Here is a 25,251-nt window from a genome sequence, read left to right as displayed (position 1 = left end):
ACCGCAAGATGAACCTAAGTAGGCTAGAATGGGGTTGGTAGGTTTAAGTATGTAGGACTAGTAGCATGCCAAAGTTTGTGCTATTGCCATAGAGAATGCATTGGGCGTTTAAGTTAAATAACTCAGAAACTACAAAACATTTCAAAGTAAAACGTTCCAGCATGTGTCTCCACAGTAAGCTGAATAATAAAATGTGTGAATGGAGTTTCTAGGTGAAAGTGATTTTTTGACGTGCCAAAATCTGCCATTGAGCCCCATGTTAAAAGTCTCAAATTTGAAAGCACTATATTTCTAAAACTATGACACCTTTCAAAGATTCCTTTTCAGGCAAACATGTCCACCGCAAGATGAACCTAAGTAGGCTAGAATGGGGTTGGTAGGTTTAAGTATGTAGGACTAGTAGCATGCCAAAGTTTGTGCTATTGCCATAGAGAATGCATTGGGCGTTTAAGTTAAATAACTCAGAAACTACAAAACATTTCAAAGTAAAACGTTCCAGCATGTGTCTCCACAGTAAGCTGAATAATAAAATGTGTGAATGGAGTTTCTAGGTGAAAGTGATTTTTTGACGTGCCAAAATCTGCCATTGAGCCCCATGTTAAAAGTCTCAAATTTGAAAGCACTATATTTCTAAAACTATGACACCTTTCAAAGATTCCTTTTCAGGCAAACATGTCCACCGTAAGATGAACCTAAGTAGGCTAGAATGGGGTTGGTAGGTTTAAGTATGTAGGACTAGTAGCATGCCAAAGTTTGTGCTATTGCCATAGAGAATGCATTGGGCGTTTAAGTTAAATAACTCAGAAACTACAAAACATTTCAAAGTAAAACGTTCCAGCATGTGTCTCCACAGTAAGCTGAATAATAAAAAGTGTGAATGGAGTTTCTAGGTGAAAGTGATTTTTTGACGTGCCAAAATCTGCCATTGAGCCCCATGTTAAAAGTCTCAAATTTGAAAGCACTATATTTCTAAAACTATGAAACATTTCAAAGATTCCTTTTCAGGCAAACTTGTGCACCGCAAGATGAACCTAAGTAGGCTAGAATGGGGTTGGTAGGTTTAAGTATGTAGGACTAGTAGCATGCCAAAGTTTGTGCTATTGCCATAGAGAATGCATTGGGCGTTTAAATTAAATAACTCAGAAATTACAAAACATTTCAAAGTAAAACGTTCCAGCATGTGTCTCCACAGTAAGCTGAATAATAAAAAGTGTGAATGGAGTTTCTAGGTGAAAGTGATTTTTTGACGTGCCAAAATCTGCCATTGAGCCCCATGTTAAAAGTCTCAAATTTGAAAGCACTATATTTCTAAAACTATGACACCTTTCAAAGATTCCTTTTCAGGCAAACATGTCCACCGCAAGATGAACCTAAGTAGGCTAGAATGGGGTTGGTAGGTTTAAGTATGTAGGACTAGTAGCATGCCAAAGTTTGTGCTATTGCCATAGAGAATGCATTGGGCGTTTAAGTTAAATAACTCAGAAACTACAAAACATTTCAAAGTAAAACGTTCCAGCATGTGTCTCCACAGTAAGCTGAATAATAAAATGTGTGAATGGAGTTTCTAGGTGAAAGTGATTTTTTGATGTGCCAAAATCTGCCATTGAGCCCCATGTTAAAGTCTCAAATTTGAAAGCACTATATTTCTAAAACTATGACACCTTTCAAAGATTCCTTTTCAGGCAAACATGTCCACCGTAAGATGAACCTAAGTAGGCTAGAATGGGGTTGGTAGGTTTAAGTATGTAGGACTAGTAGCATGCCAAAGTTTGTGCTATTGCCATAGAGAATGCATTGGGCGTTTAAGTTAAATAACTCAGAAACTATAAAACATTTCAAAGTAAAACGTTCCAGCATGTGTCTCCACAGTAAGCTGAATAATAGAAAGTGTGAATGGAGTTTCTAGGTGAAAGTGATTTTTTGACGTGCCAAAATCTGCCATTGAGCCCCATGTTAAAAGTCTCAAATTTGAAAGCACTATATTTCTAAAACTATGACACCTTTCAAAGATTCCTTTTCAGGCAAACATGTCCAACGTAAGATTAACCTAAGTAGGCTAGAATGGGGTTGGTAGGTTTAAGTATGTAGGACTAGTAGCATGCCAAAGTTTGTGCTATTGCCATAGAGAATGCATTGGGCGTTTAAGTTAAATAACTCCGAAACTACAAAACATTTCAAAGTAAAACGTTCCAGCATGTGTCTCCACAGTAAGCTGAATAATAAAAAGTGTGAATGGAGTTTCTAGGTGAAAGTGATTTTTTGACGTGCCAAAATCTGCCATTGAGCCCCATGTTAAAAGTCTCAAATTTGAAAGCACTATATTTCTAAAACTATGAAACATTTCAAAGATTCCTTTTCAGGCAAACTTGTGCACCGCAAGATGAACCTAAGTAGGCTAGAATGGGGTTGGTAGGTTTAAGTATGTAGGACTAGTAGCATGCCAAAGTTTGTGCTATTGCCATAGAGAATGCATTGGGCGTTTAAGTTAAATAACTCAGAAACTACAAAACATTTCAAAGTAAAACGTTCCAGCATGTGTCTCCACAGTAAGCTGAATAATAGAAAGTGTGAATGGAGTTTCTAGGTGAAAGTGATTTTTTGACGTGCCAAAATCTGCCATTGAGCCCCATGTTAAAAGTCTCAAATTTGAAAGCACTATATTTCTAAAACTATGACACCTTTCAAAGATTCCTTTTCAGGCAAACATGTCCACCGTAAGATTAACCTAAGTAGGCTAGAATGGGGTTGGTAGGTTTAAGTATGTAGGACTAGTAGCATGCCAAAGTTTGTGCTATTGCCATAGAGAATGCATTGGGCGTTTAGGTTAAATAACTCAGAAACTACAAAACATTTCAAAGTAAAACGTTCCAGCATGTGTCTCCACAGTAAGCTGAATAATAAAAAGTTTGAATGGAGTTTCTAGGTGAAAGTGATTTTTTGACGTGCCAAAATCTGCCATTGAGCCCCATGTTAAAAGTCTCAAATTTGAAAGCACTATATTTCTAAAACTATGACACCTTTCAAAGATTCCTTTTCAGGCAAACATGTCCACCGTAAGATGAACCTAAGTAGGCTAGAATGGGGTTGGTAGGTTTAAGTATGTAGGACTAGTAGCATGCCAAAGTTTGTGCTATTGCCATAGAGAATGCATTGGGCGTTTAAGTTAAATAACTCAGAAACTACAAAACATTTCAAAGTAAAACGTTCCAGCATGTGTCTCCACAGTAAGCTGAATAATAAAAAGTGTGAATGGAGTTTCTAGGTGAAAGTGATTTTTTGACGTGCCAAAATCTGCCATTGAGCCCCATGTTAAAAGTCTCAAATTTGAAAGCACTATATTTCTAAAACTATGAAACATTTCAAAGATTCCTTTTCAGGCAAACTTGTGCACCGCAAGATGAACCTAAGTAGGCTAGAATGGGGTTGGTAGGTTTAAGTATGTAGGACTAGTAGCATGCCAAAGTTTGTGCTATGGCCATAGAGAATGCATTGGGCGTTTAAGTTAAATAACTCAGAAACTACAAAACATTTCAAAGTAAAACGTTCCAGCATGTGTCTCCACAGTAAGCTGAATAATAAAAAGTGTGAATGGAGTTTCTAGGTGAAAGTGATTTTTTGACGTGCCAAAATCTGCCATTGAGCCCCATGTTAAAAGTCTCAAATTTGAAAGCACTATATTTCTAAAACTATGACACCTTTCAAAGATTCCTTTTCAGGCAAACATGTCCACCGCAAGATGAACCTAAGTAGGCTAGAATGGGGTTGGTAGGTTTAAGTATGTAGGACTAGTAGCATGCCAAAGTTTGTGCTATTGCCATAGAGAATGCATTGGGCGTTTAAGTTAAATAACTCAGAAACTACAAAACATTTCAAAGTAAAACGTTCCAGCATGTGTCTCCACAGTAAGCTGAATAATAAAAAGTTTGAATGGAGTTTCTAGGTGAAAGTGATTTTTTGACGTGCCAAAATCTGCCATTGAGCCCCATGTTAAAAGTCTCAAATTTGAAAGCACTATATTTCTAAAACTATGACACCTTTCAAAGATTCCTTTTCAGGCAAACATGTCCACCGTAAGATGAACCTAAGTAGGCTAGAATGGGGTTGGTAGGTTTAAGTATGTAGGACTAGTAGCATGCCAAAGTTTGTGCTATTGCCATAGAGAATGCATTGGGCGTTTAAGTTAAATAACTCAGAAACTACAAAACATTTCAAAGTAAAACGTTCCAGCATGTGTCTCCACAGTAAGCTGAATAATAAAAAGTGTGAATGGAGTTTCTAGGTGAAAGTGATTTTTTGACGTGCCAAAATCTGCCATTGAGCCCCATGTTAAAAGTCTCAAATTTGAAAGCACTATATTTCTAAAACTATGAAACATTTCAAAGATTCCTTTTCAGGCAAACTTGTGCACCGCAAGATGAACCTAAGTAGGCTAGAATGGGGTTGGTAGGTTTAAGTATGTAGGACTAGTAGCATGCCAAAGTTTGTGCTATGGCCATAGAGAATGCATTGGGCGTTTAAGTTAAATAACTCAGAAACTACAAAACATTTCAAAGTAAAACGTTCCAGCATGTGTCTCCACAGTAAGCTGAATAATAAAAAGTGTGAATGGAGTTTCTAGGTGAAAGTGATTTTTTGACGTGCCAAAATCTGCCATTGAGCCCCATGTTAAAAGTCTCAAATTTGAAAGCACTATATTTCTAAAACTATGACACCTTTCAAAGATTCCTTTTCAGGCAAACATGTCCACCGCAAGATGAACCTAAGTAGGCTAGAATGGGGTTGGTAGGTTTAAGTATGTAGGACTAGTAGCATGCCAAAGTTTGTGCTATTGCCATAGAGAATGCATTGGGCGTTTAAGTTAAATAACTCAGAAACTACAAAACATTTCAAAGTAAAACGTTCCAGCATGTGTCTCCACAGTAAGCTGAATAATAAAAAGTGTGAATGGAGTTTCTAGGTGAAAGTGATTTTTTGACGTGCCAAAATCTGCCATTGAGCCCCATGTTAAAAGTCTCAAATTTGAAAGCACTATATTTCTAAAACTATGAAACATTTCAAAGATTCCTTTTCAGGCAAACTTGTGCACCGCAAGATGAACCTAAGTAGGCTAGAATGGGGTTGGTAGGTTTAAGTATGTAGGACTAGTAGCATGCCAAAGTTTGTGCTATTGCCATAGAGAATGCATTGGGCGTTTAAGTTAAATAACTCAGAAATTACAAAACATTTCAAAGTAAAACGTTCCAGCATGTGTCTCCACAGTAAGCTGAATAATAAAAAGTGTGAATGGAGTTTCTAGGTGAAAGTGATTTTTTGACGTGCCAAAATCTGCCATTGAGCCCCATGTTAAAAGTCTCAAATTTGAAAGCACTATATTTCTAAAACTATGACACCTTTCAAAGATTCCTTTTCAGGCAAACATGTCCACCGCAAGATGAACCTAAGTAGGCTAGAATGGGGTTGGTAGGTTTAAGTATGTAGGACTAGTAGCATGCCAAAGTTTGTGCTATTGCCATAGAGAATGCATTGGGCGTTTAAGTTAAATAACTCAGAAACTACAAAACATTTCAAAGTAAAACGTTCCAGCATGTGTCTCCACAGTAAGCTGAATAATAAAATGTGTGAATGGAGTTTCTAGGTGAAAGTGATTTTTTGACGTGCCAAAATCTGCCATTGAGCCCCATGTTAAAAGTCTCAAATTTGAAAGCACTATATTTCTAAAACTATGACACCTTTCAAAGATTCCTTTTCAGGCAAACATGTCCACCGTAAGATGAACCTAAGTAGGCTAGAATGGGGTTGGTAGGTTTAAGTATGTAGGACTAGTAGCATGCCAAAGTTTGTGCTATTGCCATAGAGAATGCATTGGGCGTTTAAGTTAAATAACTCAGAAACTATAAAACATTTCAAAGTAAAACGTTCCAGCATGTGTCTCCACAGTAAGCTGAATAATAGAAAGTGTGAATGGAGTTTCTAGGTGAAAGTGATTTTTTGACGTGCCAAAATCTGCCATTGAGCCCCATGTTAAAAGTCTCAAATTTGAAAGCACTATATTTCTAAAACTATGAAACATTTCAAAGATTCCTTTTCAGGCAAACATGTCCACCGTAAGATTAACCTAAGTAGGCTAGAATGGGGTTGGTAGTTTTAAGTATGTAGGACTAGTAGCATGCCAAAGTTTGTGCTATTGCCATAGAGAATGCATTGGGTGTTTAAGTGAAATAACTCAGAAACTACAAAACATTTCAATGTAAAAAGTTCCAGCATGTGTCTCCACAGTAAGCTGAATTATAAAAAGTGTGAATGGAGTTTCTAGGTGAAAGTGCTTTTTTGATGTGCTATCTGCCATTATAAATTTCTCAAATTTGAAAGCACTATATTTCTAAAACTATGAAACATTTCAAAGATTCCTTTTCACCGTAAGATGAACCTAAATAGGTTTGAATGGGGTTTCTAGGTGTAAGTATGTAGGACTAGTAGCATGCCAAAGTTATACATTTCTCATATTTGGTTTCGGACGGCATACTATAGCATGTCATTTTTCGTGATTTTGGTGGATTTGAAAAAACATGAAAAAACGACATACTATAGTTCATGGTTTCGGAGGGCATATTTTCATGAGGTCTAGGTGTGATTATGCCACACTGTTACAAAAAGTATTTAAAAAAATGTTACAGGCACTAATTATTTAAAAACGGTTTAAAAAAAAGTGACAAACTAAAACAAAACCTTGCATACTCTTGGTTGCAGAGGTGTTTGATGTGGATTTTCATTTTTGACCTGCCACCACTCTCTTGAACCTCAAATATGACATCCAACTTTTTATTAGTGTGAAAAGCCTCAGTGTTTTAGTTTTTTTATTGGCTGATTTGAGACACTTTTGAGATTTTTGAGGTTTTTTTATTTTGGTTTGAGTGAGCTTTGAACCTGTGACCTATGGTCTATTAATCCCTGATTTATCTATTGAGCCACACTGGCATGGATGTTGTGCGTGAGGATGTTATATTTGACCTTTTAGAATTTAGATGGACATTGAAAATGTTCTTTAGGAATTTTTAACCCTAAATTTATGTACTCCTAATGGGAGCTTTGAACCTGCAACCTATGGTTCATTAATCCTGGATGTATCTATTGAGCCACACTGGCATGGATGTTGTGTGTGAGGATGTTATATTTGACCTTTTAGAATTTAGATGGACATTGAAAATGTTCTTTAGGAATTTTTAACCCTAAATTTATGTACTCCTAATGGGAGCTTTGAACCTGCAACCTATGGTTCATTAATCCTGGATGTATCTATTGAGCCACACTGGCATGGATGTTGTGCGTGAGGATGTTATATTTGACCTTTTAGAATTTAGATGGACATTGAAAATGTTCTTTAGGAATTTTTAACCCTAAATTTATGTACTCCTAATGGGAGCTTTGAACCTGCAACCTATGGTTCATTAATCCTGGATGTATCTATTGAGCCACACTGGCATGGATGTTGTGCGTGAGGATGTTATATTTGACCTTTTAGAATTTAGATGGACATTGAAAATGTTCTTTAGGAATTTTTAACCCTAAATTTATGTACTCCTAATGGGAGCTTTGAACCTGCAACCTATGGTTCATTAATCCTGGATGTATCTATTGAGCCACACTGGCATGGATGTTGTGCGTGAGGATGTTATATTTGACCTTTTAGAATTTAGATGGACATTGAAAATGTTCTTTAGGAATTTTTAACCCTAAATTTATGTACTACTAATGGGAGCTTTGAACCTGCAACCTATGGTTCATTAATCCTGGATGTATCTATTGAGCCACACTGGCATGGATGTTGTGCGTGAGGATGTTATATTTGACCTTTTAGAATTTAGATGGACATTGAAAATGTTCTTTAGGAATTTTTAACCCTAAATTTATGTACTCCTAATGGGAGTTTTGAACCTGCAACCTATGGTTCATTAATCCTGGATGTATCTATTAAGCCACACTGGCATGGATGTTGTGCGTGAGGATGTTATATTTGACCTTTTAGAATTTAGATGGACATTGAAAATGTTCTTTAGGAATTTTTAACCCTAAATTTATGTACTCCTAATGGGAGCTTTGAACCTGCAACCTATGGTTCATTAATCCTGGATGTATCTATTGAGCCACACTGGCATGGATGTTGTGCGTGAGGATGTTATATTTGACCTTTTAGAATTTAGATGGACATTGAAAATGTTCTTTAGGAATTTTTAACCCTAAGCTAAACATATATTTATCTTCTATCTTTCAATGTTGGACTGGCACTTTCAATAAAGCAAACAGATAATCCCTTAAAGTCAGCCATACCAGGCCTGAAAAAAAGTATAGTCATTTTGCACTTCTAAGATGCCAGAGGGTTCCTTCATTCTCCAATCCTGGCTGTCAGTGCTTACTTCAGTCAAATAAGTCAATTCAGAGGGGCAAGTGTGTGTGTCTGTGTGTGTTGGCTGGCTGCAGAGGACAATCCTGGCAGGACAAGGAGAGCTGTATGTTGTCCAGAGTAGTGTTGTTGAAGATCAGGAATAAAATCATTCTAAGTGGGTTTGCTCGTCATCATCAACTTCACGCAGGCCGGCGGCACGCACGCGTGCGCACACATACACACACACACACACACACCGCAAAACTGCAGCAGCTCATGTGTGTGCTCCACACCATTCACCTCACTACTGCAGGCTGACACTAGTGCTTTTACCAAGCTGTGACTGGTCATTTCTGATTGCTGTGACATGTCAGTGACCTCTGATTGCAGTTCTGGAATCTCCACCCTAGTACAGCGGCTAACAGCCATATTGTGAGAGAACCTTTCACTTGGTGATACAAGCGTGAAATTTGGCATGAACATGCCTCTGGGTCACCTCTTAACTTTTTTAACCGAGCCAGCGAAAAATCCAATATGGCGGCCATTTTTCAAGATGGCCGCAAAATAAAAAAGGCCTTTTGTGGCGGTTCTGGACAACCATGGGTGCGGCCGACTCGAGACCGGGCAATGCACTCCCTGTGGGTGTGTGGAACGTGTGTGTCGAATTTGAAGTCGGTGGGGCGAACGGTTCTCGGGTTACGTGGATTACAGATGTACACACGCACACAAAATTCGTGCAATATAGCAGATCATTGGAACGGTTGTTCGCTTGGTGATACAAGCGTGAAATTTGGCATGAACATGCCTCTGGGTCACCTCTTTAACTTTTTTTAACCGAGCCACAAAAAATGAAAATAAAATAAAATAAAAAATAAAATAAAAAACTATCTATCTATCTATCTATAATGGTGAATTTTTTCCTAAAATTTGTAAGAAATGTAGACATAGGCTAACAATTAGATGTGGCGGCCATCTTGAAATAGCACCGCCATATTGGATTCTTGGATGGCTCGGTTAAAAAAGTTAAAGAGCTGACCCAAAGGAAGGTTCATGACAAATGTCACGCTTGTATCACCAAGCGAACAACCGTTCCAATGATCTGCTATATTGCACGAATTTTGTGTGCGTGTGTACATCTGTAATCCACGTAACCCGAGAACCGTTCGCCCCACCGACTTCAAATTCGACACACACGTTCCACACACCCACAGGGAGTGCAGTGCCCGGTCTCGAGTCGGCCGCACCCATGGTTGTCCAGAACCGCCACAAAAGGCCTTTTTTATTTGGCAGCCATCTTGAAAAATGACCGCCATATTGGATTTTTCGTTGGCTCGGTTAAAAAAGTTAAAGAGGTGACCCAGAGGCATGTTCATGCCAAATTTCACGCTTGTATCACCAAGTGAAAGATCGTTCCTATTATCTGCTGTACTACCCATAGGATTTCACAGTCAGAACAGGCAACAGCCGTGGCGACGTAGGTGTACTACGAAACCTGCACTCAAATCTGTGGCAGATTTTACACTCGATTGATAAATGAGGGCCATAGTCTCCAACATTTCAACAGTGTGAAAAGTCTGGGGGTGAGTGTACAGTAGATGCTCCACAAGTCAAAAGCTTGTGGGTTTGAATGTTGGTTGTGGTTAATCTTTATGTTCTGTCTTTGTATGGCAAGGAGCATGGATGCTCTCTTTTATATGGCTCTAGTAGGAGAGGGGGGAGCTGAAGAAATTTACATATTAAGCAAAGTATTTTTTTTTCCTGCCTCTGACCCATGTTTAGCTCCAGCAGGAGTGGGAGGATCATGGAGGCAGCTAACCTCTAGAGGAGGAGCTTTACATATTTTTAAAATTAACCATTTCTTTTATATTTTGTGACCATTTTATTAGTCTTGAATCACCCTTTAATTGAGTTTTTATTGAGGCATTTTGTTTAATCACACCAGTTTGTTGTTTGAGTTGTTTGTTGAGTTTTGAACCTGGAACCTTTGGTTTATAAACCCCAGACCTTATTGCTTGAGCCATGGTGGCACATGGAAGAAGCAAGTGAGAACTAAACATGTCACCTTGTAGAAATTTGCCAAAAGGTGTTCTTGAACTCACAATCTCTGGTTTGCAAAGCATATATCCTACCTCTGTACCAACATGATTGATGCTGTAACCATGGTGTGCTCTTCAGTGAAAGATTAGAGCCAGGCACAAGCTTAAAAAAAAATCCTTTCTTTTAAACCAAGATACTATTTTGTCTGAGAGCTTTTGAACTCACAAACTCTGCTTTGTAAGGAATGTACCAAGTTAGCACTATACCACAGTCGTTTATACTCAGCTATTGCATGCTCTTCATTGAAAGACTAGAGCCAGGTACACTTGGGAAAAAGGAGCTTGAGTTTATTGTTGTTTGTTGAGTTTTGAACCTGGAACCTTGTGTTTATAAAGCCCTGAAATTATTGCTTGAGCCATGGTGGCACATGGAAGAAACAAGTGAGAACTAAACATGTCACCTTGTAGAGACTTGTAGAAATTTGCCAAAAGGTGTTCTTGAACTCACAATCTCTGGTTTGCAAAGCATATATCCTACCTCTGTACCAACATGATTCATGTTAGAGGTGTACTCTTCAATGAAAGTTTAGACCCTGGCACAAACTTTTTTTTTTAAAGAAGAAAAAAACTTCCTTTTTTAAACCAAGACACTATTTAGTCTGAGTTTTGAACTCACAAAACTATGTACCAATTTACCACTATACCACTGTGGTTTATACTCTTCATTGAAAGACTAGAGCCAGGTACAACTTGTGGAAAAAAACAAGAGACTTTGCAGTGTGAGTTTTGAACTCAAAATCCCTGCTTTGCAAGGCATGTATCTTACCACTGTACAACTATGGGCTATTTTCAAACAGATATATGCTCTGGGAAAAAAACATACATGTATGTATGTGTATTGTGTATCCCTTTTTGAACCAATTAAGAGACTTCCCAGTGTGAGTTTTGAAGTGAGAATCACCCCAGATAGCAAAAGTTGTTAAATCAATGTTGAGTTATGGCAAGTATACAATACAATATTATACAATATTGTATAATATTTGTGAATGTTGTATATTCACAACTGTTTCCCATGTAAATGTAAGTAAACCATATGTACAAATAACAAAATTGCGTCACGTCATTGACCATTGTCTGTCTCCTCATACCAGCTCATACTGCTACGTGCAGACCTGTCATCACAAAACGGAAGCTGTGCCCGGTAAGCTCAAACTGAAACTATGCCACCAACACAGAAACCCCAAATATAGATATAAACCTATCCCATCCCTATTCTGGGCATGTCATAAGAGGCAAACATTTGGCCAAAATAAGCAAACGGTTCACAGAAAATAGCTTATCTACAAGCAGCTCACAACGTGTTGCAACACAACAGGTTTGTCTTAGTGGTTAAAATTACGAATATAACATACAATGGCTGCAGTGTTTAAAAAATATATATTATCATCATCATCATACTTAAAAATGTACCAATGTGCGCTGTGACGGGAGAATAGCGCTTGATGTCTTTACGGGGCTGCCTGGAGCCACACATTCACAGTCATAAGAGCCGGGCGGTGCTTAGACGCCCGCACGGCATGGCTTTGCAAGGCAATCAAGCTCTCCCCTTCCCCAGTACAGCTACAGAGATCTAGAGATCAGCTGCGAATGATATAAAGTGATTGAAGGAGTGGGTTATCGGTGGAATTTACACCGGTCACGTGACGGTAACCAGCCAATCAGAATCAAGTATTGGGACTACCCGTTTTAGAATGAACATTCTAAAACGGGTAGTCCCAATACTTCATACTATCATCCTGCAGCCTTGTAGCTGAACTGGGGAAGGGGAGCGCTTGATTGCTTTACAAACACATGCCGTGCGGGCGTCTAAGCACCGCCCGGCTCATATGACTGTGAATGTGTGGCTCCAGGCAGCCCCGTAAATACATCAAGCGCTATTCTCCCATCACATAGGCTACTTGCCGAGCAAAACCAAGGACTGTCTAAAGAGGACGGGACGCGGAGACCGTAAGGGCGCCGCCATGTTGCTCACATGGTGCTCCATGGAAGGAAAGAAACATGCGCAATGGGCTTTATGCAGCCATCACTTCCTCGTTCAGCTTCCTTGGTCTCAACTGCGCATGTTTCTTTCCTTCCATGGAGCACCATGTGAGCAACATGGCGGCGCCCTTACGGTCTTCGCTTCTTGTCCTCTTTAGACAGTCCTTGAGCAAAACAAGGAAGTGTTGTGGCTCTGGCTCGCTCGCTCTGGTGGCGCAAAGCGTAGCTACTTTTGTTTATTTAATAGTTTTATTAGGTTAATATTGCTATATGTTTGTAACCGTTTTAGAAAAGCAATAAGCCACTCGAGGCCCCAGCTTACCGGGTATTTTACACTGGCTGGAGGGTAGAATACCCTCCGCTGCACGTCGGGTCTGCCTACGCCCCCCAGCCAGTTTAAAATACCCGGTAACCTGAGACCTCTCGTGGCTTATTGCTTAATTTTCTGATGCATGCGTGTGCAGTGAACCACAAACAATGGACCACATCATGAGATGTAGCTCTGCTCCACAATGTACTGGAGATGACCTGGCCGAACCAAATGCCACTGCAGTCGCCTGCGCCAACCACTGGAAAGACGTGATATAGAGGATTGCCAGACACGAAGACGAAGAAGTTTTAAAATAACTTTTCAAACAACATCATGTGAAATGTCATTGTGTTTTTTTTGTCCCTTCCAGGTCACGATCTATATATGCACAATCTTACATGCAAATACGGTATACACATACAGTACTGTATGTATACACAACACAACACAACAACAACACAACACACAAAGACAGTGACAGAAATCCTTGTGTCTCACATTTCCTCGAGCAGATCCCATAAATCCCGACTAAGAACAATCTCAGGAAGCGTGTTCTGTGGCGGGACAGGGCGGAGCTGGGGGGGGGGGGGGGGGGAGTCTAAACACTACAGCTGAGGCTACTAAGGCCCAGCTGGTCCTTCCTGTTATTTGGCCTCTGCCTCCACCAGGCCATGTCCTGTGGCACACACACACACACACACACACACACACACACACACACACACACACACACAGACAGCCCTGGATCTGCTCTTCTCTGTGCGGAAGCAGAGGGGCCACACCCTGATGAATCCTGGGAAATGGACCTAGAGAACCACGGAGAGGAAGGCCCATGCACCTAATGCCCTTCGATTCACACTTCGGCGGTGTCGCACGTTGAAAATAGCAGACTTACAAGCTCACAACGCGCTGTGAGCTTGTAAGTGTGCTATTTCGGGGAAGCAACAACGTCGTGGGACGAAGCATTATGCTGCGTTCACACTGGCAGACACAAAAGATACAAAGCTATAAAGATACAAAGTTTGTCCCTTTGTAGCTTTGTATCTGAAGTTGAAGACAGCACAACTTATTTGTAGCGTTGTAGTTGTAGCTTTTGCAACAGCTACAAATGTCAGGTGTATCTTTGTATGTCGCCGGCTTCCGTTGAAAATGAATGGTAGCCTGTATCTTTGTAGTTGCCTGTGCGACCACAGCATTAGGCTTAATACCTACACACCTATGTGTGTAATGGAACTGACCGTATAACGATGATCCTTGGGAACTAGACGTTGTTGGTATGCTCACCTTGTAGGCCTTGATGAATCGCACAAACACAGGGAAGAATACAGAGGGAGGAGTCAGCTTGGAACTTTCCCCGAAGTAGTTGACCACATGGTTGAAGGCTTCCTAAAATTGGGGAAGAGGACGGCATCATGAGTGGCACTGACTTTAGCAAATGTGCAAATGGGGTCAAGTTAGAGCAGTGGTTCTCAAAGTGGTGTCCATCCGGGGACCCCCAGGGACTTCACCTCTGCGGGTCCCCGGCACAAAACCTGTCTGTTTCCATTTTAGCCCAGTTGATATTTTTCCAATCATAATCAGATGGATGGTGTGGGAAATCACATCACAGCAATCTCACTTCCAACTTCCAAGACGTCAAACTGGTGACTTCTTGGGACGGGAGGGACGGGGGACAGACAATTCGGCACATGTTGACTGAATGGGGTCGGGGGGATATGTCGGCTGTAGCCTACTTTGCAAAGCTCGGCAAGGCTACTTGCTCATTTCCAATGCTCGTGGCTCAAGTCCACCCTCGTTTTAATCTTTTTTTGTTTTAGAATTCCTTGGGTGCGGAAGTGTCCGGCAGCCCACCGTACGGTCACATCATTTTGTCCCAAGAGGTCACAATGTGCATTCTGGGGAGTGAGAGAGAGAGAGTAAGTGTGTCGGCGGATAAATACCTCTGCTGTCTTGGCGTCCTTCTGCAGCTTGTCCAGCTGTGCGTCGCTGGTTTGGAGGAAGCCCTTGAGGACGGAGTGGTCGTGGAGACTGCACTCCCTCCTGATCAGCTCCATGCCTTTACCCAGCTCTCGCACGTCCAGCAGCACGTTCTCCAGGGACACTGCGCACGCACACACACACACACACACACACACACGTGCACGCACGCACACACACACACACACACACACACACACACACACACACACACACACACACACACACACACACACACACACACACAGACACAGACACAGACACACACACACTTGTAGATCAGACTTGTAGAGCTTGTAGATTTTCAAATAATTGTGGTGGAGTAAAAGTACAATATTAGAAGTAAAAGTATTGGAAATTGGAAATACTCAGTAGTATTTATATAAGTATAAATACTTCAAATGGTACTTAAGTACAGTACTTGAGTAAATGTACTTTGTTACTTTCCACTATTCATTTCCTATTATACAGGCTTTTACATACTTATTATTCTGTGCTCCTCTAACACGCTGTATTACGCACGCACGCACAAAAGGGTGAAAACGTGATCTCCTGGCATAGATAAATATGTTAGGATGGTTTCTCCAACTTTTTGTTTTTTTCAAACGGCTCATTTGACTGCAGAGTGAATGAAAAAAGTCCAGTATGAAAATGTGCACTTGAATTATGTTTCCTTTTTTTCTTTTCTCCAAACCAACCTGCTGCGGCTTTATCAACAAAGTGCAGTTCATTGTAGAAGTTGGCCAACTCTGTGTACTTCTCCTTCACAATAAGAGCTATGTAGTGGAGCAGCGTCATCTTCCTGTCCGTCGACTTAGTGTCCAGCAGCTGTGGAAAACGAAGGCGTGCAGAACAATATCAGCCAGTGTGTGCATTCAAATATAGACTCTAGCTCTTCTACAAGTATTATTATTGTGATGAACTGAGATACATGTTAAATGTGCTACTCACCAGATCCAGACTTTGTAATTTGAAGCCATACACGCAGCCTCTTTTGCTGCTGTTCATGTAGTTTCCCAAGGCTAAGATGATCTGCACGATAAGGAAGATAGAACATAAAGTCAATACAATTTCACTTGCTTTAAATGAACATTAAAGCACTGTCAAATAAAGCATATATCGTCTCTGTCGGGTGGAAACCTCATCATGTCCAAAACTGTTCAAATTCAAAAGTAGCAGATCTACAAGCTCAAAACGGGGCGTGCAAGCTTGCGGATTTAATACTTTTTTAAATGTTTTTGTGCGATGCTGTTGTATGATCAAATAGGGCATTCATTTACAAAAAAGTGTTCTATATTTAGATAGTACAGTGTAGAGGAAACAGGGAGAGACAGGTAGTAGTGCTCTGGAAATGAACCTGCAACTCACTGTTGTATCAGAGCCTATACATTCACGTGGTATGAGCCTTAACGGCAAAGAAGAATGCATATTAAAGCATGATGTCAATACCGCATTGGTCCGCATATAACATCAAAGCTCACACAAGCTGTTTAGGGAGGTATCATTGTGTCTTCCTCTGGAAAGAATCACTTATACTTTGAAGAATAAACAAAAGATGTTTGATAAAATATGGGGACGGTTTATCCAATATATTACGGTCAATGATTTATCTTATTTAATGGTGGAAACTGAAAATGTTTAATTGTATTCTCTGCAGCTGTTTGGTCTTGTGGCCATAAGGACTCTTTTTGTTTGTTTTTTGTTTTAAGTAATTGTATTGTCTGGTGTATTCTGTATTGTTTTGTTGTATTGTCTGTTTGTAAAAAAGAAAGAAAAATGCAATAAATATATTGGTAAAAAAAAAGCTCACACAAGCTCTCCCGTCAAGTCAAAAAATGTTGTTACCTCGAGCATTTTTTTCATCTTCGGCGAGGATTTCACCGAGCCAGATGCGGCGATGATGGCGTTGAGCTGCGGCGTGAGCATGCTGATGCTGTCGGCGAAGTTCCCGACGAAGGTGATGATGTTCATCCTCTGCGTGAGCCGCTCGATCTTGCTGAAGAGCAGCATGAAGCGGTCCTCCTCGGCCAGCTGGTCCAGCGGGCGCCGCTCGCGCTCGTACTGGCGCATGATCTTTGTCTCCGCCTCCGTGGGGAGAAAACGCATCAGGCACTCCATGAAGTCCACGGGCAAGGCCTTCAGGTCAAACCTGAGGAGGAGACGGGAGCATGGCAGGTATTAAGTGTGGTTAAGAACACCATTGTTGGTGTTAGGCAGAAACCTCCATCTCCATATTTTAACTTTGCGTGTTTTCATTCGTAATTAAATGCCCTACTTGATCATACCACAGCATCACACAAAAGCATGAAAAGTAGCAGATCTGCAAGCACGGCACGAAGCGGCGAGTTTTGAGCTTGTAGATCTGTTTTGGACATATTTCCACCCGACAGAGACGATGAATCAGACCAATGACAAACACAATATATAAAAGCAACAAAATATATATAACGCAAATACAAATTACTCATAAAAAATGGATCGATGGTCCATTACCTGTTTTTCTTAAATACATAAAAGACATTTCTTAAAACGAAGGCTTGATTTTTAAGCGTTGATGATGCCTTGTTACTGGAAGGATTCAGAAGCGCATTTCAAAGTCAGCGCAGAGGGACAAAGCGTGGCGTACTTCTCTATGGCCTTGCAGATCTCCTCGCTGCTCTTGTGGGCCTTCCTCAGCGTGATGGCCAGGTTCTTGGAGCGGTTGGCGTCCAGTAGGTTGACCTTGTTGACCGTCTTCTGGGTCACTTTGCTCTTAGTGCAGGGATGGTCCACGATGGGACCCTGGGCTCTGGTCTTAAACATCTCCTCAAATCTCTCCACGTCTAACTCCTGTACGTATACACAGAACACACATGACAGACAGCAGCGGCAGTGTGATTGTTTTATCATAACACCAGTGGTTTCTCAAAGTGGGTGCCGTACGTGGCACCCTTGATGCAAGTCCAGGGGTGCAGAATACTCTGATAATCGATATCACTTCAGTTTAACCACGTTTAGACCCTCTAAATGTTTTCATTGCACGGTTCTGAGTGTGTCCTTTTTCAATCCACGCCAAATCTCTTTGCCAAAAATAGCAGATCTGCAAGCTCACAACGTGTCGCGCTGTGACACGTTGTGCGCTTGTAAATCGGTAACTTTTGGTGCATGTTCCCCCTCAATAAGGATGGTTCAAGTGGTTGATTGTCAAGAATTTTCAATCTGTCCTATAATGGAAACAGACATTCTCTCACGTTTTCCCTGTGCCATGATGTACAGTTTGATGTTATAGGGGGAAATATTTACATATTTACGTACCAAAATATGACATAAATGTAAGACGCTGTAAAGTAACAATAATTCAGGGGTGCCATGGCTGAAAACATTATTTACAGGGCTGGCCATGTTTGAGAACCGCTGATCTAAGAGGAACCCAAAAACATTATGCGCGAGTGAGCGTTTGTGTCGGCGAGATCAAAGATAAGTCCAGTAATTGTGTTTGTTTTCACCCTGGCCCTCTGTTTAATCTGATTCAAGTCTAGTTTATATTGTATAAGACAAGCTATGGCTCAGAGCTCTGGGTGTTTATACTGAACCAAATCAAAGCTGTGAATCATTAATGACTCCGTGTGAGCCGCTAGAAAATGTATGTCAGGAGGTGTGTGAGCCAGCCAATTGGCACGCAGCCTGCATGTGATCTGAGAGACTGAGACGTTCCAAATGAGACGTTGTCCGTGACCCAAACGATGTAGTGCACAACATGGGGTTGTTTTTACACAGTATAAACGAGGCCGCCCGTACCTCCAGCACGCGCTCATCGTCGATCTCATTGAAGACGGTGCCGTTGATCTGATTGGGTTTCAGGGCCGTCCAGTTGAACACAGGCAGGCGGAACTTGGTTTTGATGGGCTTCTTGATTCTGATAGCTGTAGTGAAATATACAATACAACCACGCTGTTGAACAGTGCTACTGCATATGGCTCACATGTTTATGGTGTCCTTCTTCACTAAACCTCTTTCTGAAGACAAAATGGTCCATAACAAACTAGATAAAAGTGCCCCTCGGGGCACAGGTCTCCACCGGGGCAGGTCAGGTTGTGGCCTCATGGTGGTGGCGCTATAATAGGCCAATGTAAAAAGGGTGCCATTTCTTCTTACGCCTTGGATGGCAATTGGATTTTAAAAATGTGTTTTGCAAAAATCCACCTGTTGGCCAATTTGAAAAAATAGATATATTCCTCAGCCTAGTAGGAAAGTCTGTGAAAGATTTCACGTAAATTGCACGCTGCGTTCATGATTTGAGGCGGAATCCTGCAAACTTTGAAAGCCAATTTTAGCCAATTAGGATGGAATATGAAATATCGGACACATCCGTCTTGAACACATGACTATAGTGATAGTGTGTAAGGATTTGGGGGATTTTCGGACAGAAAAAATGTTTTTCAAAAGTCGGCCTCCTGGTGGCGCTATAACAGGCCGTTCTGGGAAATTTGGGGCAGAGGTTCATCGTTGGCATCCAGGGAGTGTGCGTGCAAAAATTGGCACCGACCAGGTTAGGGTTAGCGGTGCCGGAGATTAGCTGGTAACAGACGGACGGACGCACGCACACACAGACTCACACACACACACACAGACGGAGTGCAAAACATACTGTCTCCCCATGCCTTCGGCCTGGTGGAGACAATTATGCTGTGCAACGTTTAGGGGGAAATTGTTTTACCTGAGACCCCGAAACTTAGGATAAAAGAGGGATTTGCACCGGGCAAAGGTGGAGCGAGAGGAGGCAGCGGTGGTGGAATTGGTATTGAATGATGATCCCCTGCAAAGAACAGACAAACTCAGAATAGCTGACAGTGTGTAATACTGTGTAATACTGTGTAATAGTGTGTAATACTTGAACATGACACGCAAATGGCTCTTCTCGACTATAAGAGGAACTAAAGGAATCTCACAGGTTCAGGGTTTGTTTCCATAATGCTTTGTCTCGGTTTCAGATTCTTAGAGCCTCATTTGGGCTCTGCTCAGGAGGTAAAACTAACCCTGAGTTCTGGGAACGCATCGGAGGAACAAGCAGCGCTGTCGTTCTGGATCGCTCAACGTGAGGAACCAGACGTGTTTGAGCTAAAAAGAAAACGTCATGAGCTCTGAGGTTGTGGGTTTCCCTTCGTAGTCGAAAAGAGCCATAAGTGGAAGTGCAACAGCATTAGATATAGACAGTTCTATCTCTCCCCCCTGTGTGCTGCAGTCTCTCTGTCTGCACTCTCACACAGAGGAAACACCCTGCGTTTCCCGTTTCCTGTCTGCGCTTTAGAAGGGTGCCGCCGTGACCCCATCACCTGGCTGGCCACCAAAATAACTGAAAATAGACCTCCGTGAGTCAGTGAGTCACCTAAAAAGTCTGGTGTCCCCGAACTTTTCCCATACGTAATGTCACCAGACACCATTATACACTGAGACACAGACACTGAGTCACACATTCTGTTACCTGGGGTCATCGCCAGGCAGGCTTGTGGTGGATTATACTTTTGTAATCGTTAGATTTTTCCCATGGACAAGGCCAAGGCTTTGCCACAGACACATTTGTCCACCTACGGACACATCGATGACCCCCTTTCTGTCCCATTCTGAACGGGAACCCCTTTTGATGCTTTAGCTATTGAAAAATAGCAGATCTACAAGCTCATTGTGCGGCACTCGGTGCCGCGCTATGAACTTGTAGATCTGAACTTGTAGAACGACTGACATAGAAACATGTTTTTTTTTCCAGAAAACTGTTAGGACATTTGTAGAATCGTCCTCAGGTCTAAATGGACTTATTACCTGAGGCCGAGGGTAGGGGAGGAGGTGGCGGGGGTGGAGGGGGTGGGGGCGGCGGGGCTTCGCTGGCGGGCGGTAAACTGGCGTCTATGGCGCCGCCGGGTCCCGTGAGCCCCGCGGGGTAGTCCGCCGCGGACAGCCCCAGGTCGCTGAGGGGGAATCCGAGGTTTCCGCCGCCCGCGCCCCGGCCACCGGCGGTACCACCTCCTCCTCCTCCTCCAACGACTCCCAGGGGCTCGATGGAGATGTCTCCGTCGGGCTTCTTGTGCAGGCGGATGGTGCCCTGCTGCTCCAGCTCCAGCAGGCGTCTCTCGATGTTGCAGTGCTTCTGGAAGGCGGCATCCTTCTCCTTGATCACCCTCCGCAGGGTGTTGACCTGGGTGTTGGTCGACTCGTAGGTTTCCTGGAAACGGTCACCGGGGGGCGTCAGTGAGCACACACACACACACACAGGCACAGCGCAATGACTCCACACAATGCTATAAAACAACACATCCTATTTCCTCTGACCTAATTTGCTATCATAACATTTTCTTTTTTCTATTATTCTTCCCCCTGCATGTGTGAGAAATGGATATATAACTTTGGGTCCTTGACCACAAAGCAACACAGGCTGAACTGGAAGCATCATTAAGAGCATTGGTGGAAAGTAACTAATACATTTACTTATGTACTGTACAATTTTGAGGTATCTTTTTTACTATACTTGAGTATTTCCAACTTTCAATAAATTTTCCGTCTACTCCAGCCTCATCTCAGATCCAAATATTGTACTTTTACTCCACTACATTTATTTGACAGCTAGTTACTTTGTAGATTTGGATTATAATTTATTATTATTACAAAACATACATGAACCACTTCAGCTCTATATACATTTCGGCCATTTTATTGTGAGCTTGTAGATCTGCTCTCAAAATATTTGTATACATTTGAAAGCTTGAAATGAGCATAAAGGTTACTTTCTACGTTTGGTACTTTAAAGACAAGTACATTTTGATGCCAATACGTTTGCAGTAGATTTTGAATTCCAGACAGGGCATTTCTATATTGCAGTATTGATACAAAATGTGCCTGCTTGGTCCAGCAGTGATTCTACGTGCCGTCCTCTTACCCGTATGACATGCAGGTCCTTGTCCTTCTGGATGAGCAGCTTCTCCAGATCAGCCACCTTCATCATGGTCTCATTCTCCACGTCCAGGAACTTCTCTGTCACCTACCGGAGGAGGAGGAGGAGGAGGAGGAGGAGGAGGAGGAGGAGGAGGAGGAGGAGGAGGAGAACGCAGCGGCGGCCGAGAGGAGCCGTCGACGTGGGAGGCAGAGTGGACAAGAGAGAGACGAGAGATACAGAACAGGAGGTGAACTCAAGAATTTATCCGGTTAATAACCCATTGAGACCTGCAGGCTGAAGGTTTTGTCTAAATCCTGACAGTTTTCTGAAAAGCTCATGTTTCTATATAAGTGGTTCTCAAGCTTTTGTCATGTCAAGGAGGACCCCCAAATTTCTTTATGTAATTGTATATGTATTGTGTATTGTAAATATTTTGTTCCAGGGACCCCCAGAAGCCAAAGATTTGACGTAAAAATGTTAAAATATTCAAAGATTTGAACAAATTTCACAAGTTTAAAAAAATATATCAGATCTACAAGATCGCAGCACGGCACCAAGTGTGATGCAACTGTGAGCTTGTATATCTGAATGTAAAATGACACATATGCTTCCCCGGTTTCAATTGATTAAGCTCTCTCTCTCTCTCTCTCTCTCTCTCTCTCTCTCTCTTACTCCCTCCCTCCCTCCCTGTCTATATCTCTCTCTCATCTGCAGCATCAATATGAAATGTGAGATTCCCAGCAGCATGACAAAGCAAAAGAGGCTGAGGCAGCTTTCACGTCTGACTCCTGGCCTGATAACACATGTTGGCCATGTTGGAATCCATCAGGCATTTTCACCCTCCTCCACCCCCGGCATTCCCGGCCCCCCCGAAAGCAGAGTTTGTTTTGAAATTCCTCGAATGATGTCAGACCGGGCCCACGACCTTTCCAATGTGGAGAAGGTCATTTTTGCAGAGCAGTGTGGGATACGAAAGCAACTGGCCAGAAAGAGGCAACATTACTGTAAGAACAATATGCTGCCTGTTCTCTTTCCCTTTCACTCACTCACACACACACACGCACACGCACGCACGCGCACGCACACACACACACACACACACACACACACACACACACACACACACACACACACACACACACACACACACACACACACACACACACACACACACACACACACACACACACACACACACACACACACACACACACACACACAGCACACACAGCACACCCAGCAATTCCCACCTCATTATTACCCTTGTCATAACGACAATCACAGGGGTAGAATTCTAATGACTACAGAGAAACAAATCAGGTGCTGTGCATAGCAGGGAAAACCACAACATCCCTTGTAAAACAAGGCTGTAAAACACAGAGGCATGTTGGTTGGTGGTCCTCCGTGCCGGCTGGGTGGGGCTCTTCATTTCTTACATGGGACAGGTGCTCCTCCAGTTCCTCCACCTTCTCCAGCGCCGCATTCTTGGTCTCGGCGTCTTCCAGGAGACCACCCACGTCAAACACGTTGTCCAGGTAAGCCTGGATCTGCACCGACAGCTTGTCACTCTCCGTGTTCTTAGAATTCTGAAACAGAGTGTGTATTTTTGTTTGTTTAATTGTATGCAATGTGTATGTGTTTTAGGCTATACATGACTTATTTGTATTTTTTCTCTTGTTTTTTGTTTATTTTGTATTTTATGGATATATAACTAAAGAAGAAGAAAAAATATAAAAAAAGGAACAACCACCCGCACACTGTCTTCAAATGCAGTGAACCAACTTTTAATAGGGAAACAGCAACAATGGATATATAACTATATCTACTACTGAGAATTGTTATTTCTTTAAAGATTCTATTTCAATATATGTACTGCCAATTATATCTTTCTCAAATAAGCAAATGGTAGAAAAGGTAAAAAAAAAGAAAAAAAGAAAGGGGATTTCTGAAACAGAGTGAGCAGGGGTCTTGTGGTGCCACAGACACATTCAGTGGGCAATAATATAACCAGAAACACAAAGAGCTAGCCCTGAAGTAAATCAGTGTCCTACATATTCTGAAGGAAACCCGGAGACTTGACATAATTATAAAAAAATCTAACATTTGCCACGGACAAGGACAAGTCTTTGCTATGCGAGTGAGAGTGAGTGAGTGAGTGAGTCAGAATCTTTGTGGATATTTGCTGTGGTTAAAGGTGGCAGGCTTAGCTAGGCTATACTTCTAGCTAGGCAGAGACCCAATGAAGGCATGGGTTCCATAAACAGGCACACACTGACTCTTTTGGAATATGACTCATCTGTCTGTCTGTCTGTCTGTCTGTCTGTCTGTCTCTCTGTCTGTCTGTCTGTCTGTCTGTCTGTCTGTTTTTCTGTCTGTCTGTCTGTCTGTCTGTCACCTTACCTCTAGGTAGTCGTCCAGCCCCAACTTGGTGAACTCAAACTGCAGGTGGACCCTGAAGTTCATGTCCTCCACTGAGTGGACCACAATGTTGATGAACTGCATGCACGCCACCTGACACACACACATACACACACACGGATCAATTAGAACAGTGGTTCTCAAACTTTTTTCATGTCAAGGACTTGATGAGAGAGTGATATGTATTTGGCCGCGGACCCCCATCTGAAAAAGATTTCTCTTCAAAATTATTCAAGGTTTTCCAATAATACTACAATCTTGTATACCGGTATATCTGCTATTTTTGAATAGCCAACGTATAAATGGATAAAGTGGTTAAAATGATTGTGACGGCGTATTAAAGCATGTTGCTGCACGGGGACCCCCTGGAACCACTGAAATAGAAAGGAACACAGATAATGTACACAGATGGACACAGACAGCCAGATAGTCACGCACATACTTACAGTACATACGCACACACCGGGGTTAGACAGCGGTTATTATCTCCTGCCCCAGAGAAAATAACATTGGAATGGTTGTGTTCATGCATTACATTAGAGATGCTTAAGTTTAGATTATGTGCTGGTATGCTTGAGGTCAGGGAGTCTGGGAGGTGGCCACACACACACACACACACACGCAAGCACGCACGCACGCACACCCGCACGCACACCCGCGAGCGCACGCACGCACGCACACCCGCACGCACGCACGCACAAACGCACACACTGTGGAAAATATCGTCTTTGTCGGGTGGAAACTTGTCCAGAAATATTACTTTTCACGATTAAAATTCAAAAATAGCTAAAGTAAAAGATCTACAAGCTTAATTGCAGATCTGCTACTTTTGATGCTATATACGAGGGGAAAAAATCACACTCGTTTAAAGTGAGGGGCTGTCACATGACGTAATTTACGAAAGCCAGACGTTGGAGGAGCTAGCGCCCCTCAAAAACACAAAAAGTTAGAATATGGAGAGATAGGAGGTTTCTTTTTTTAAGATATTTTTATGGCTTTTTTTGCCTTCATTTGATAATGTACTGTGACAGGAAAGGGGGAGAGAGACGGGGGAAATGCCGACGAGCTCGAGACTCGAACCCGCGGCACACCGTCAGGCTGGATTACCGGCCTAGGTGCCTGGACCGCTCAGCCCAGATAGGAGGTTTCTGCCCGAAAGCAACGATATCAAAATATGTGGTCAGTG

General features: G+C 42.1%; 1 protein-coding gene across 5 annotated transcripts in view; it reads right to left on the bottom strand.

Moving 5' to 3' along the window:
* Positions 1-25,251, bottom strand: part of fmnl3 (formin-like 3) — an 81,234-nt gene that overhangs the window by 22,134 nt on the left and 33,849 nt on the right. For all 5 annotated transcript variants that reach the window (XM_083768249.1, XM_083768252.1, XM_083768251.1 and 2 more), the window contains 12 exons: positions 24,048-24,158; positions 23,084-23,233; positions 21,651-21,752; positions 20,540-20,939; positions 19,440-19,538; positions 18,521-18,645; positions 17,370-17,572; positions 16,589-16,892; positions 15,695-15,775; positions 15,442-15,571; positions 14,707-14,867; positions 14,051-14,152 (listed from right to left, as the gene is read on the bottom strand). In XM_083768249.1, coding sequence (XP_083624375.1) covers positions 14,051-14,152; positions 14,707-14,867; positions 15,442-15,571; positions 15,695-15,775; positions 16,589-16,892; positions 17,370-17,572; positions 18,521-18,645; positions 19,440-19,538; positions 20,540-20,939; positions 21,651-21,752; positions 23,084-23,233; positions 24,048-24,158 — 1,968 coding nt within the window. The remainder of the gene's footprint in view (positions 1-14,050; positions 14,153-14,706; positions 14,868-15,441; positions 15,572-15,694; positions 15,776-16,588; positions 16,893-17,369; positions 17,573-18,520; positions 18,646-19,439; positions 19,539-20,539; positions 20,940-21,650; positions 21,753-23,083; positions 23,234-24,047; positions 24,159-25,251) is intronic.

Source organism: Protomyctophum parallelum (assembly GCF_964188405.1).
Source record: "Protomyctophum parallelum genome assembly, chromosome: 7".
In the NCBI taxonomy this organism is placed as follows: domain Eukaryota; kingdom Metazoa; phylum Chordata; class Actinopteri; order Myctophiformes; family Myctophidae; genus Protomyctophum; species Protomyctophum parallelum.
This window is presented reverse-complemented; position numbering and strand designations above follow the sequence as displayed.